General features: G+C 35.7%; 1 protein-coding gene and 2 pseudogenes across 2 annotated transcripts; 1 reads left to right on the top strand and 2 right to left on the bottom strand.

Annotated features, from left to right (window-relative positions):
- The first annotated feature begins 718 nt into the window (after window positions 1–718).
- On the top strand, window positions 719–4216 carry BSH (transcription regulatory protein SNF5, putative (BSH)). 2 transcript variants are annotated; one of them, XM_021438672.2, is made up of 10 exons: window positions 719–1581; window positions 1708–1796; window positions 1916–2010; window positions 2118–2183; window positions 2298–2345; window positions 2490–2573; window positions 2736–2774; window positions 2866–2948; window positions 3145–3207; window positions 3878–4216. In XM_021438672.2, the coding sequence occupies exons 1-10, from the start codon at window positions 1532–1534 to the stop codon at window positions 3975–3977; spliced, it is 717 nt and encodes a 238-aa protein (XP_021294347.1). In that variant the 5' UTR covers window positions 719–1531; the 3' UTR covers window positions 3978–4216. The 2 variants fall into 2 exon arrangements, with proteins under 2 accessions (XP_021294347.1, XP_021294339.1); XM_021438664.2 differs by having other exon boundaries at window positions 721–1581; window positions 2112–2183.
- A 945-nt stretch (window positions 4217–5161) lies between these two features.
- On the bottom strand, window positions 5162–6031 carry LOC110424163 (21 kDa protein pseudogene; annotated as a pseudogene).
- A 1337-nt stretch (window positions 6032–7368) lies between these two features.
- LOC110424173 (21 kDa protein pseudogene) lies at window positions 7369–8675 on the bottom strand (annotated as a pseudogene).
- Between the last annotated feature and the right edge of the window lie 3681 nt (window positions 8676–12356).

Below are 12356 nucleotides of genomic sequence, written 5' to 3'. Positions count from 1 at the left end.
AAAATGCTTGTGTATATCACAAAGGGCCCTCATTTTTTTTCCCTTTCCTTTCTTCTTTCATGCTCTCATTAAGTGTGAAGAAATAAATAGGCGTTCTAAACACAAGGACCACGAGTTTGTTAAGGCAAATCAAATGTCCCTTAAAGTTAGTACAGGAGAAGGACTTGATGTAAGTTTAGATTAGATCCTTCTTTGATCATGTCTGTCCCTGAGATATTTGATCGGGACAGAGATGCCATACAACGACGTTCCTGTAATCAGTTGGCCATACAAAAAAAGAGACACAGAAGACGTCTCTCCGACCTTCAAATTTAAAATTCACTGCCTTTTGGATTTTTGCATTCTTCTCTTGTACGTGGGCAGTTACATTCCTTAAATAATTTCTTCTTCTTTGGATCCGAAAAAACAGAAGAAAGAACAATCCCAACCCCCGACATGACTAAGTAACACCATCATCGGTTATGACCAGACGTATTGTACAGCCATCAGAGAATGAGGCCGAAGGGTTTTCTTTAGTGGGCTAGCAGTTGGTCCTTACTGGGCTTCCTCGGGCTGGGCGCACTCCTCTCTTCTCTGCCTTTTCAGCCGCCCCTTCTTTTTTTTGTCACGCTGAGCCGGCCTTTTCACCTATATGGGTTGCTCTATTCCTTTCCCTTTTCCGTTTTAATGGGCCACTCTCTTTCAATTTTTGGCTTCTTTGTTAAAACGACGTATTTCGGCTCCGTTTTTTTTCTCTCTTCAGCGGCAGCACCTTTCTCTCTCCAGAACAGCCTTGAAAACCTTTCTTTGGCCGATTCTTCCATCGCCGGCAGCGTCTAAACTCCCTTCTCTTCCTCTTTTCCTTTCCCGTTTTACCCATTGAAAACCCTCAAGCACTCCCTAGAAATCCAACCCGAACCCAAATCTTCCCTTCTCTTCCTCTCTACCTACACTAGCACTAAAGCCTCGATATTTTTCTGCATTTTCTTCTTCTCTGTTGTTGTCGTTTTCTTTTTGTTGTTTCTAGTGATTTTGTGTGTTTTTGGCTGCTGCTCTATAGGATTTTTTTTGCAGGGTTTTTCCCCTTCGATTTTTTGCGTTTGTCCGTTTCTTTTTTTTTATTATCATTTTTTTGTCTCCGTTTTTCCTATTTTCAGATTTGTTCTGATTTTTGTTTTGTTCATTGTTTTTCTCTGTTAATCGTTTTGGAAACCCTTAAACCGGTTTTGGAAACCCTTAAACCGGTTTTGGAAACCCTTAAACCGGTTTTGGAAACCTTAAACCGGTTTTGGAAACCCTTAAAACCGGTTCTTTGAGAACCCTAAAACCGGGTTTTCTCGAAACCCTAACGGTGGTTCGAACGAAAGGCTTAGGAAGGCCGTTAAAAGCCTGCATAAATTGGACATCATGAGCCCAAAAGAGGACTGAAATTTCAAGATATCTGTTTTCTTAGATAAAAAAACGAAATTAAAGAAGGAAAGGTGACCAGTAGTATCCAATTCTCAATTGATTATCCAAAAAAAGAGAAAAAAAATTCCAAGCTTCTTTCAATATGAAAGCGCCGGCATCAGCCTCTTGGAAAGGCCCTCTCAAGTTCAGGATGTAAGCTCCTCCTCCTTTTCCCCATTCCTTCTTTCTATCTAGGTTTACTTCTAATCCTTTTACGGCCTCGAGTCTTCATTCTTATTAACATAAAAAGGTTGATCGCCAATTTTTTTTTTCTGAAAGGCCTACAGCTGAAAATTTAGTACCCATTCGGCTGGACATCGAAGTGGACGGGCAGCGCTATAAAGACGCCTTTACTTGGAACCCTAATGGTATGACCTTAAATACCGTTTCTTATGAATTCAAGAAACTTGGAATTTTTAGAAGCAATTTGCTAACCCAACATGTTGTGCCCCTGTGTGCGTATACATATCATTATGTGTATATAAAGATCCAGATTCGGAGGTGGTGATGTTTGCCAGAAGGACAGTGAAGGACTTGAAGCTTGCCCCTGGTTTCATTCCTCAAATTGTTCAATCCATTCAGGTAACTATCAATTGTCAACAACAATAATTGACACTTTAAAGCCATTATGTAGTGTTGAATTTAACGTTCTCCTATTCTTCACTCTGCTGGTCATTTATTAGTCACAGCTCGCCGACTTTCGATCTTATGAAGGCCAAGATATGTATGCCGGTGACAAGATTGTTCCAATTAAGGTTTGCCTTTCATTAATAAAATACCAACAACATGTATATATATATGTATATATATTACCAATTTCCTTTTATGAACTTCTAGCACCTACTTACCCATCGCATGGACTTTGTCAGCTTGATCTTCGAGTCAATCATACTGTTATCAGGGATCAATTTTTATGGGTAAGAATGTAGAAGTGTTTTGTATCATATTATATGCTTCCAAGTTGCGAATTCTTCCCTTGTTTACTCATGCTTGTTCATCCTTTATCTTTTACATTCTATGTCAATCAGATGCTTGAATGTAGTTATCCTAATTTGTTTTAGGACTTGAACAACTTTGAAAGTGATCCAGAGGAATTTTCTCGAACTCTATGCAAAGATTTAGGCATTGAAGACCCTGAAGTTGGGGTAAGTAGTATGTTTTTAGAAGTATACCAGTAACATATTCTTCCTACCGGACAGGATGAGAAACAGTTACTATTCAGTATTGTTCTTTTCAACACTGTTTCCTGTTCGGTTTCTGTTCCTTTAAAATTTTTAATATGTATCCCATTTCTTTATTCTTTGCAGCCTGCAATTGCCTATGCAATTAGGGAGCAACTTTATGAGGTAGCTATCATGTGTTTATAAAATCTACACTTGTATGGCATATTGGTTATTTGGTTTAAGTCGTTTATCATTGTACTGCTATGTGTTTTAGATTGCAATTCAAAATGTAACTTCAGCAAGAGAGAACAGAACAAGCAAGAAGGGTCGCCGGGGTGCTGAACATTTCCTTCCCAGGTTTTTGTGTTGTTTGCTTATAATATTGTCTGAAATAGGGGAAGGAATTTTTTTTTTCTCATCAGAATGGTTTAATACTTTAATCTAAGCATTTTTCTCCCCTTTTTTCTTACTACATTTATTTTGTCTAAGCATGTCAAGCTTCATTGTTTTATGTATGTTGATGACATTACTCTCTGTTTTTCCTCTCTCACAGTAAAGCAGGTGGTGCTGCACTGGATTTGATAAAGTTATTCAGTTTCAGATCAAGTGTGGTTCGGTAGGCCCTTTAAATAAATCTTGTGTAGAAAATTCTTTTGTAATGAGCCTGGAAAATTTGTTCATGGTCTGGAATTTGGTATTTTGGGGGTAGGATTTTGATTTTAAAATCTAAGATTTCAAATTACTTCTTCTAGTATGTATTTGTTAAAGCCAACGATTAGGCTTTCTTACATACTCCCATATTAGAGAACATCCCGAATTTATGATAGGTTGAAATTTTGAAATCAAACCTAGATTCATTAAAACAAAATATTTGAAATCAACATTATTGAAGTTTATAAAGTTTAAGTCCAAATCCATATTCAAATCTAGGTTGCCAACCCAACCTTTGATTTTGTTGTCATGGTGGTTTAGAAATTGCAAGAAAGCTCCATGTCAAAGTGAAATGATCTTGAGACTTACCCCAACAAGTTTAGTATCTAAGTACCTTGAATTTTAAAGCATTTTTTAATTGATTTTCTTCAAAGCAAGCTAATGAGCTTTTCTATAAGCAATTTGCTCTTCGCTTACATCACAACAGAGCAAGTGTAACATTGCTCTCCATTTGAGTTGTGCATTGCTTTTCCCACAATGGTATAATTACGTTCATTTTGTTTGATCTGTCACTTTACTGGAAAATTTCTTGAGCAAGATACCTACTGGTTTGCCCTTTGTTTCTGACGTATCAGGAAAAGAAAGGAGTGGGATTATTATAAACCCACTCTCGATCTTTTATCAAATGAGGACGTGGATGCCCTTGAAGCCAAAGAAGAGAGGAGCGGTCGGTAAATAAACATAGTATATAGGATGCTTGTGGGTTTCTTTTTTTCTTTGTAAACAATAGACATTTTGGAAGGCAGATTTTGGTGGTTATGTAGATTATTGCAGCTTAGTTGTAGAGTCATATTTCCTTTCTTACTTTATGTGATTTTAACCAAGGATTCAACAGTTAGATTTGTAGTCCACCAAGATAGATTTCTGTTATTTAGTAACATTACAAATTCATTATAATACTTTTGTAATTTATCTGTGACCCTATAAATGGTATACCAAAATTGATTTGTGCATTACAAACATTATCAAAATCCAGGTTTCCTATAATTATCAAAATCCTCATATCCTTTTCAGTAACTACACACTCTGATGTTAGTTAATTACAAAAAGAAATATATGACCCAAAATGGTCAAGGTCGGGCTGAGGTACTAAACATGGCTTTTAGACTTTTGGTTAAGAACTGAGCCTGACTTGGCTTATTGGAACTGCTAGTTGAAAAGAGCCCGTCGTCCCTCTTATTTAAAGATTAATGATAAGATAGATTTAAAGATTAATGATAAGATAGATTGCGCAGATAAAACACATGTATTCTACAGGATCCGTTTGACAAGATGAATTTGGATTAATGTGTTTGACTTAGAACCTGTTTGGTTTAGTTTTTTTTAGTTTAAAAACTAGAAGCTCTTATGAAAAATAATAATTTTTACAATTAAGTTGGAGTTATTTGATAATTTTATTTTATAAGTTTTTTTTATAAATTATAATTTTAGTTAAAATTGTTGTATAGGTTTTTTTTATAGAGTTATATTGTAATTATTTTTAACAAATATTTTTAAAATAAAAATAAAAAAATTATATATATTTTTTTTAAAAAAAGAAAAGCTCTTTTAGGAGCTTTTCCTAAAGCTCTTTTTTTAAAATTTTATTTTTTAAAAAAAAGTTATTTTTTTTAAAAGCTTTTCAAAACTTATGTTTGACCTGACTTTTACTTTTAACAGATAAATTGAAAAAAAATCAAGCCAAACAAGTACTTAGAGATCCAAATTAAAAAATTCACTATTTAAATTTAATAAAGTTATAAGAATTTAGACGTGAATACATAGTTTATGATAAATCTTATTAAAAGTTGAGATGCGTATATGTAAATCGTAGTTTATACAAAAAATTTATAAAAAAATCATTGGAATATGCACACAAATTAATAACCCAAGAAAAAAAAGTGAAATTCAATTTGATACAGAGTAATACCAATAACAATTCAATTTGTAAAGAACGATTGGAAGCAATCTCTCTATATATATATATATATATATATGTATGTATGTATGTATATGTTGCTTCCATTGTTCAAAACAGGCCTTCTTCAATTTATTTCCCAGAAGCAAATTAACGCCTAATTAGGTTAATTCTTCTGAGCCGAGGCAAAGCTCTTAACAAGGGTTAATGCATTGCTTGTCAAATGTGCAACTTTAACAACGCGTCCTCTGACTCCGCGCTTCACCTTGCTTTTGATGGCCTTATTAGCCAATGCATTCATGCAGGTCTCCTCTTCATCCAATGCTGTGTTCACCCACATCTGAATATCGTTCATTTGAACCTGAAGATCAGAGCCTTCGGCACGGTCCATTTCCTTTATAGACTTTTGCAACTTCTGCACTGAATCACTTACATCCGCAATGCAATCCACCATGGCCGCAGCTTCATTTGGTCCCAAGCCGTGCACTTTTGACATATTGGCTAGCAACTTTGAAGTCGTTTTGGCAGCGAAGAAGCTCGTGTTGAGAGCTGCATGGGCTAATAGCTTGGGATCGGCTTTGATTTTGCTTGCATGGCGTGCCAGAGATTTAAGGCACAACTTAGGATAAGTTGTGGCCCTGCAAGAATTTTTTATATACTTTCGGTTTGTAAGATACTCATTGCTATGAGATTTTCTAGAGGCTGAGCATGTGCTGAAGTAGGAGGAGAATTGCAGAGCAATAAGCAGAATTATTAATGCATGGATTGAAAATGTTCTTTCCATTTCTCAATTTTTTGTGTATTATGGGGTAGTTTAATGAATTGGAGAGGGGAAGAGAAAATCCCAATTTATAGAAAATCCTTCCTCCCCTCCAAAGTCTGAGAATTTGGGTTTCCTTACAGGGAAAGGCCTGTTTCAGAATATAGTAGCTAGGCAATAAAGATGATATGATAGCATTAATGATTCCAGAAATCCAAAATTTGTATTTCTACATTGTCTATCGCAATCCTAATTTAAGCTCTGTTCATGGGAGAGTTAATATATATTTATTTGCATGTCAATTGCCAGAAAAAGGATTTTTACCAATCCTTTTTTACATTAAAAACAATATTAATTTGAATTCTATTTATGATGTTACATGTGCAAAATGCAATGCATGTGTGTCATTGTCTGGTTTTCTTTCATAAACCCCAACAAGCAACTCCCTCCCTATTCTTGCAACGGGGTGACTTAAGTATCTGTTTCTCATTCTTCTGCCCATCTGAGTAACTCTCCTTTTCTGCTAATAGAAGATGATTTATCAACGTTTGTAATGTATCACATAAATATTACTACTAGATTTTGCAGGTTCGATTTTGATCTGGGTCAGCCCAGATCATAATGTTTCTACTCTTTAGCCTTCATTTTTGCCCAGATAATTCAAGTATCTCTAGAAAGTGCTACAATGATATTGTTTTCTGTTCAGGCAAATCATGGAAACTGCTCTCTTCCCTACATAATAAAGTGAAAAGAAAAAGGGCAAATAAGGCTGTAATTTTTCTGTTTGAAAGAGAAACCAAATGTCATATCACTCAAATTTGAATTATGAAAATATCACCGGTTGGCCTTAAAAGCATGAGAATCCATGTCTCCACAAATCCTGTCTAGCTTTTACATCCTGACTGGACCCGCAATATGATACTTCCTGAGAGCACTAAAATATCTTATGCAGTTTCTAAGGAAACCAAAGATCAAGCAGGGCAATAGAACATGTTTATATTGTGATCCATCAGTTAGGCTTTTGTTTGGACAGTCGTGGCTTTGGGGGTGTAATATTGGGAAAAGATTCAAAACTTTAGTTGGAGTGTTTTAGACTTGTATGAAAAGAAACTAGATGATCCACAAACAACAATTTGCATGCGGCATGTAATTGCAAAATCAGGAAATCCATATCATCAACCAACGGGTGCCTGGGGCTAAAGTAAACATCAAATCAGTTATTAACTTTAGGATTAGACAAGAAGCTTCCCCAAAATCTGTCGATGTAGATGTTGCATCTATAGATAAGGATTCATGGCCAAAATAATTTTACAAGATAATTAAGGGGAAAAAAAATGAGTGTGTAGATTATGACTAGCTTAAATTCTGTCTTGTATACTTTAATCCAACAATAATTGAGAATTTTCAGGTGGGAAAAGAGATTGAAAGCAGACCTTGATTTTTGACATTATAGTACATTTCCATAGCAGTCCACACATTTAGAGTGCCATACTCCTTTGATACAGTACAGAAATCAAGAAACAGTAATAACTGCAGTGCACAACACAATCTGCAGTCTCCTGCTATCTTACAACTCTATCAACTTGTGCTTCTAAATTTACTTTGGGACAAAATTTTCTCATTGCCCTGTTTGAAAGCATACAACTCCCAAAGCAAATTGAACATGAAGCAACAGCTGCATAATTCTAAAACAGAGTAAGATAAATCCTGTACATATTAATCTTCACTGTGTTACTATAAGAAATTCAAATAAGGAGAAAGAAAACAAGGGCTTCCTTAAGTAACTTCTCTTCAAAACTTTCATGAGAAGTATTCCACATGAGGAGAAATTAAGGTAAGTTACTTTCAGTTGAGGCATAGTTGTTGATGAGAACCAGGGCATTGCTTGTCAAATGTGCAATTTTAACAATTCGTTTTCTTACCATAGTTTTTGCATATCCATTCATGGCCTTGCCTGCAAATCCATCCATGCAAGTATCCTCATCTGTCAGCGCTGCGCTAACCCAGGTTTGAATATCACTCATTGTAAGGGAAAAATTTGAGCGTCTAATGTGACCAAGTTCCCCTATAGACTGTTGCAGCTCATCTACAGAGTCACCAATTACCTCAATGCAATCTGCCATGGCTGCAGCTACCCTAGGCCTCAAACCATGGATTCTTGAGATCTTTATCATCAACCTTGAAGTTGACTTGCTGGCTTTGAGGGTTACGTTGAGCGCAGTATGGACTAACAATCTGGGGCTGGTGTTAATTTTGCTTGCATAGATTGAGAGGGAGCGGTAGCACAATCTGGGGTAAGTTGTGGTGCTGCAAGAAGATTTGATGTATTCGATGTTCCTTTGGCTGTGAAATGGTGTATCAGCTGAGCTTAAGGCTGTGTAGGTAGTGAATTGAAGGATAATTAGCAGGATCGCCAGTCCATGGCGTGAAGATGAGCCTTCCATTCTCTCTCTTTCTCAGGATTGGTAGGAAGTTAAAGGGTCGACTTTTATGATTTTAGGGAGGGAAAAGAATGGTCGATTTATAGAAAACGTTGAGTTTGTGGTTCCCACGATTGAGGAAGAAAAAGCCTGATTTTAAGGGGGAACTATCCTGGGTAGGAAAGCATGGGCAAGAAAAGATGCTAAGAAAGCAATCAATATGGGTGGACAATGTACATTTCAGAGCTAGCCGTAAGTTTATTGAATATCAGTACGAACTGTAATTATAATCTTAACAGCTATGCCAAGAAGTGCAGAGAGTGGTTAAATTGTCAATGAAGTAAGAATTCACCTGCTTGAATCCTAGGATTAATGGACCCCTGTCCAAAACAGGAAAAGAAGAAGAAAAAAAACCCCTGCAAAATTAAAAAACTGATGAGAGAATTTTCAGATTTGTATCTTACCCACCATTTTTCAGATATGTATTACTTTATGGGTTTGGACTTCATCAGAGGATAACAGGAAATTTGAAATATTTGAACACTTTAATGACTCTGAACATTTGAAATTCCAAAGTAGGTCAACAATGTAAAAGTAATTCATGAAAAAAATTGGGTTCAATAACTGTTGAGCACATAAAGCAAACATAAGGCCGACAGTAAAGCAGCAAAGTTTGCAATTAATCATTAGGCTCAATCAAAACCTTAATGAGTCTAATGACACTGAATTGAGCATCAGTGCATAAACAACTGATTCTGATTCTGATTCTGGCAAGGATTTGAGCCTCATTCTCAAATCCTAGCCCTAGGGTTCACCTCTGAATTTCTGAGGTGGGAGTTTTTGACTTGATCCTCCAGGTCGTCAATCAAACCCGTAAACTAGTGATCAGCTGGGAAAAATAAAATGCAATCTAGGAGCTAAGGCCTGCCCTCAGAACGTCACCATCAAGCCCTGTTTTAAACGATGATAAAATGAAAGGAACAAGACAAATATTGTATAAGCGTCAGGATGCTATTTTTAAATTGAATCTGGCAGAACTGAAAAATCGTGCAAGCAATTAATTGAGAAGCGGACTGACATGCCAAATGTCTTATGACCCGTTCCTATTCTATCTTTTTCAGAGTTTATGGCATTATTGGCCTAACCTTAACTGATTGAGGTGTTATCTGAGGACATTGAAGCTAGATGCAGATGAATGAGGCTCATTAATTTTAGTGATTTGATTTGTTATTGGATATCTATCACATTGTTTGTGTAGGCCTCGTTCTATGAGAACAAAGCATTACAGTAACAGATTTGAGTTCTCTTCAGAAGATAATGAGTGCATCCAATTATTGATATATATATATATATATATATAAAGGAAAAAGAGATTAAAAAAAAAAAGGAAGAGATCAGGGCAGAGGAATCTGAGTAATGTTTCCAAAAGCAAATCAAAATTTGTCCAGGAGGTTGTTTCACAAAAACTTTAGAGATTCCATATCTACACTTCTTGCTTAAAAAACTAAAAATTAAAGGGAGATTTCTGTCAGCTTTGCCCAAGATAAATGCTAGGGAGGAGGAGGTCTCCAAATTTATGGTTAAGCATCTGCTAGTACATTTGGGTGGGGACAATAATTGGAAAAACTCAAAAATGCTTATGTCATGTGCAAATAATTGTAGTTGTGGATCTGGCCATAGCTGTGAGAGCTTTCAAGTTTATCATGTTTTCACAGAAGTGACTGCAATCATTTGAAACACGAAAATAAATTTTAGTGGGATAATTCAAAATTAGTCAGGAGAAAAAGTAATATGATCATTCAAACGCAACAAACCAATTTTTAGGACTTGTAATTTTCAATTTGAAAATTTTCAAATTTAAACTTATCCATTAAAATGAAAGAATTGAAATCTAGAAAAGTTAATGACTAATTTATGCATGGGACCAGCGTCAGGAGTATCCAAATCCAAAACCCTAGTGTTTAGTCAAAATAAGCAGTGCCAACCCAAAGCTAACTTAATTTTCCTTTTTTGATCTTAGAGTTTCCACAACTCAAAGTTTCACAAAAAAAAAAAAAAAATTGATGATGTTAGGGCTGAAGATGTGGGATTTGTCTAGAACCATGTGGCCAGGTAGGAAACCATTCAATATAAGCTGAGGCTTGAGGCCCCATACTGATGTGTTTTCCACGAATTGCAAGAAAAAGACCGACACAATGATAATAATAATAATAATAAAAGTTTTAGTATTATGTTTTAAATCGGTTGCAAATTAAAGAGAAAAATCTTACTACATTAATCTAAAGTAACCGTTAATTAGTACTAAAAAAGAATGATAAAAAGGTTAAATATTCCATGTGGTCTGATCATATATATCAGTCCCCTGTCTGTTCCATTTACCTTTTTCTTTGCAGTTGTCAAATGGTCGCAAATCACTTTGTGGGGACTTGAGTCTCTTTTATGGGTAGCTTTCAAGTTCATGAACTATTTTTTTTTTCATTCTTTATTATTTTCTGGATCAGAATCCAGAGGCAAAAATTTTCCTTCTAACAGCTTGTTTTCACCATAATCTTGATTTCTCCCTGACTTTTTCCCAGAGGATCCTAATCCTTAATCGAAATTGAAACGTAGTAAAGATATGGTTATGTAAATAAAACCTGCTACAATCTCAGTCACAAGTCAGGAACATTGCTAGTTGTCTTGTCCCGTCAGCCGTAAAGATTTCCTTTGGAGGATTCTAGAACAGAGCTTGCATGTTGTGTCTGCCTAAGAGAGGAAGAGATAAGCTTGCACATGCTCCCTTAGAAACAGAGATAGGCTTAAAAAAAAAAAAGGGTTTCGCAACTTGTTATGTTGAAGATTTGCGTTAACGTCATCGTTAGCATGAAGGACCAAGAAGAGGATTTGCGTTAAAAGACAAGCTAACTTAAAAAGCATAATGGAATTCGGTCGCCTGCCGGTGAAGGGGGTCTACATCTGTCAACAGGAAAATAAAATAATAATCACATTCATGATGACTTTTTTGCTTTTTAGCTTTGTTAAATCCGTTGATTCTGGCCCGACTGTCCCCTGGTTTTCTTTCTGCTTAAACATAAAGTTAGGTTCTGATCAACTATATAATATATAATCACAATTTCTACAAAAAAGAAAAGCATAAAACAGGAGGCCAATTTGTCTGTGGTATATCCTCCAAGGGTCGAAATTATTACCTAGGTAGGAGTCCACACTATCTATGAAATCTAAATGAAACGAATTATTCCTTTTATTTTAGCACCAATTGAACAGTAGTTCTCTGTTTTTTTATGCTTATTAATATAATCCAACGTCGTGGAGCAGGTTCAAGCTCGATAATGGTAGATCCCAAAACCATTTAATACAAGCTCAAAGTAACTAATCTCCCATTCCTATCCGTCATTTCATTCTTATTGTATTTATCTTCTTCTGTAAGGGCTGGAAGAAATCAGGCGTCAGCTGTCGAAACTTAAAAAAGATCTTGTAACCCAAAATTAAAAAAAAGAAAGAATAATAATAACATCCAAGTGGTCTGATTTCACATGCAAGACAAACGAAATACTGGATGGAAATCCGTTTAAAGACGTTTCTGATGCATGACTCAACGCAAAAATGACAGTTAACTTAGTCTAATTGATCACTGAACCGAAGCCCCAAAGACGTTATTTTTCAACAAGTCACAATCTTTGAAGTAGATTTATCACAAAAAAAAAGGGTTCTCTGCATTTGTAACCTCTGCTGGGGTCTCAGCCTTGTCTCTTGATGCGTCTGTTTTGTTTCTTTCATGAAGAGGACTTTGTTGTTTTTTCTGTGTTTTGTCCTGTGGGGTTGGGTTCATCGCTTTCTGTGGCTGTTTTGGACCTTGTACCAGAACTCTGCTTTCGATACTTAACCTTTTAGATAATGAAGAAATCATTTATGCAGGGACAGATTTATCGAAGGTTAATATATGGAATCAGGTGAAAGAAAAGATAGAAGACAATTCA

The sequence above is a fragment of the Theobroma umbraticum genome, unplaced genomic scaffold, assembly GCF_002168275.2.
Source record: "Theobroma umbraticum cultivar Fairchild unplaced genomic scaffold, ASM216827v3 scaffold_30.0, whole genome shotgun sequence".
Lineage (NCBI taxonomy): Eukaryota > Viridiplantae > Streptophyta > Magnoliopsida > Malvales > Malvaceae > Theobroma > Theobroma umbraticum.
This window is presented reverse-complemented; position numbering and strand designations above follow the sequence as displayed.

What these genes read in the sequence shown, in the direction of transcription:
- BSH (XM_021438664.2), top strand. Translation starts at nt 1,532, where the DNA reads ATGAAAGCGCCGGCATCAGCCTCTTGGAAAGGCCCTCTCAAGTTCAGG. An exon ending in CTTTACTTGGAACCCTAATG is followed by an intron (nt 1,797 to 1,915) that starts GTATGACCTTAA and finishes GTGTATATAAAG; the next exon opens with ATCCAGATTCGGAGGTGGTG. An exon ending in TTAGGGAGCAACTTTATGAG is followed by an intron (nt 2,775 to 2,865) that starts GTAGCTATCATG and finishes TATGTGTTTTAG; the next exon opens with ATTGCAATTCAAAATGTAAC.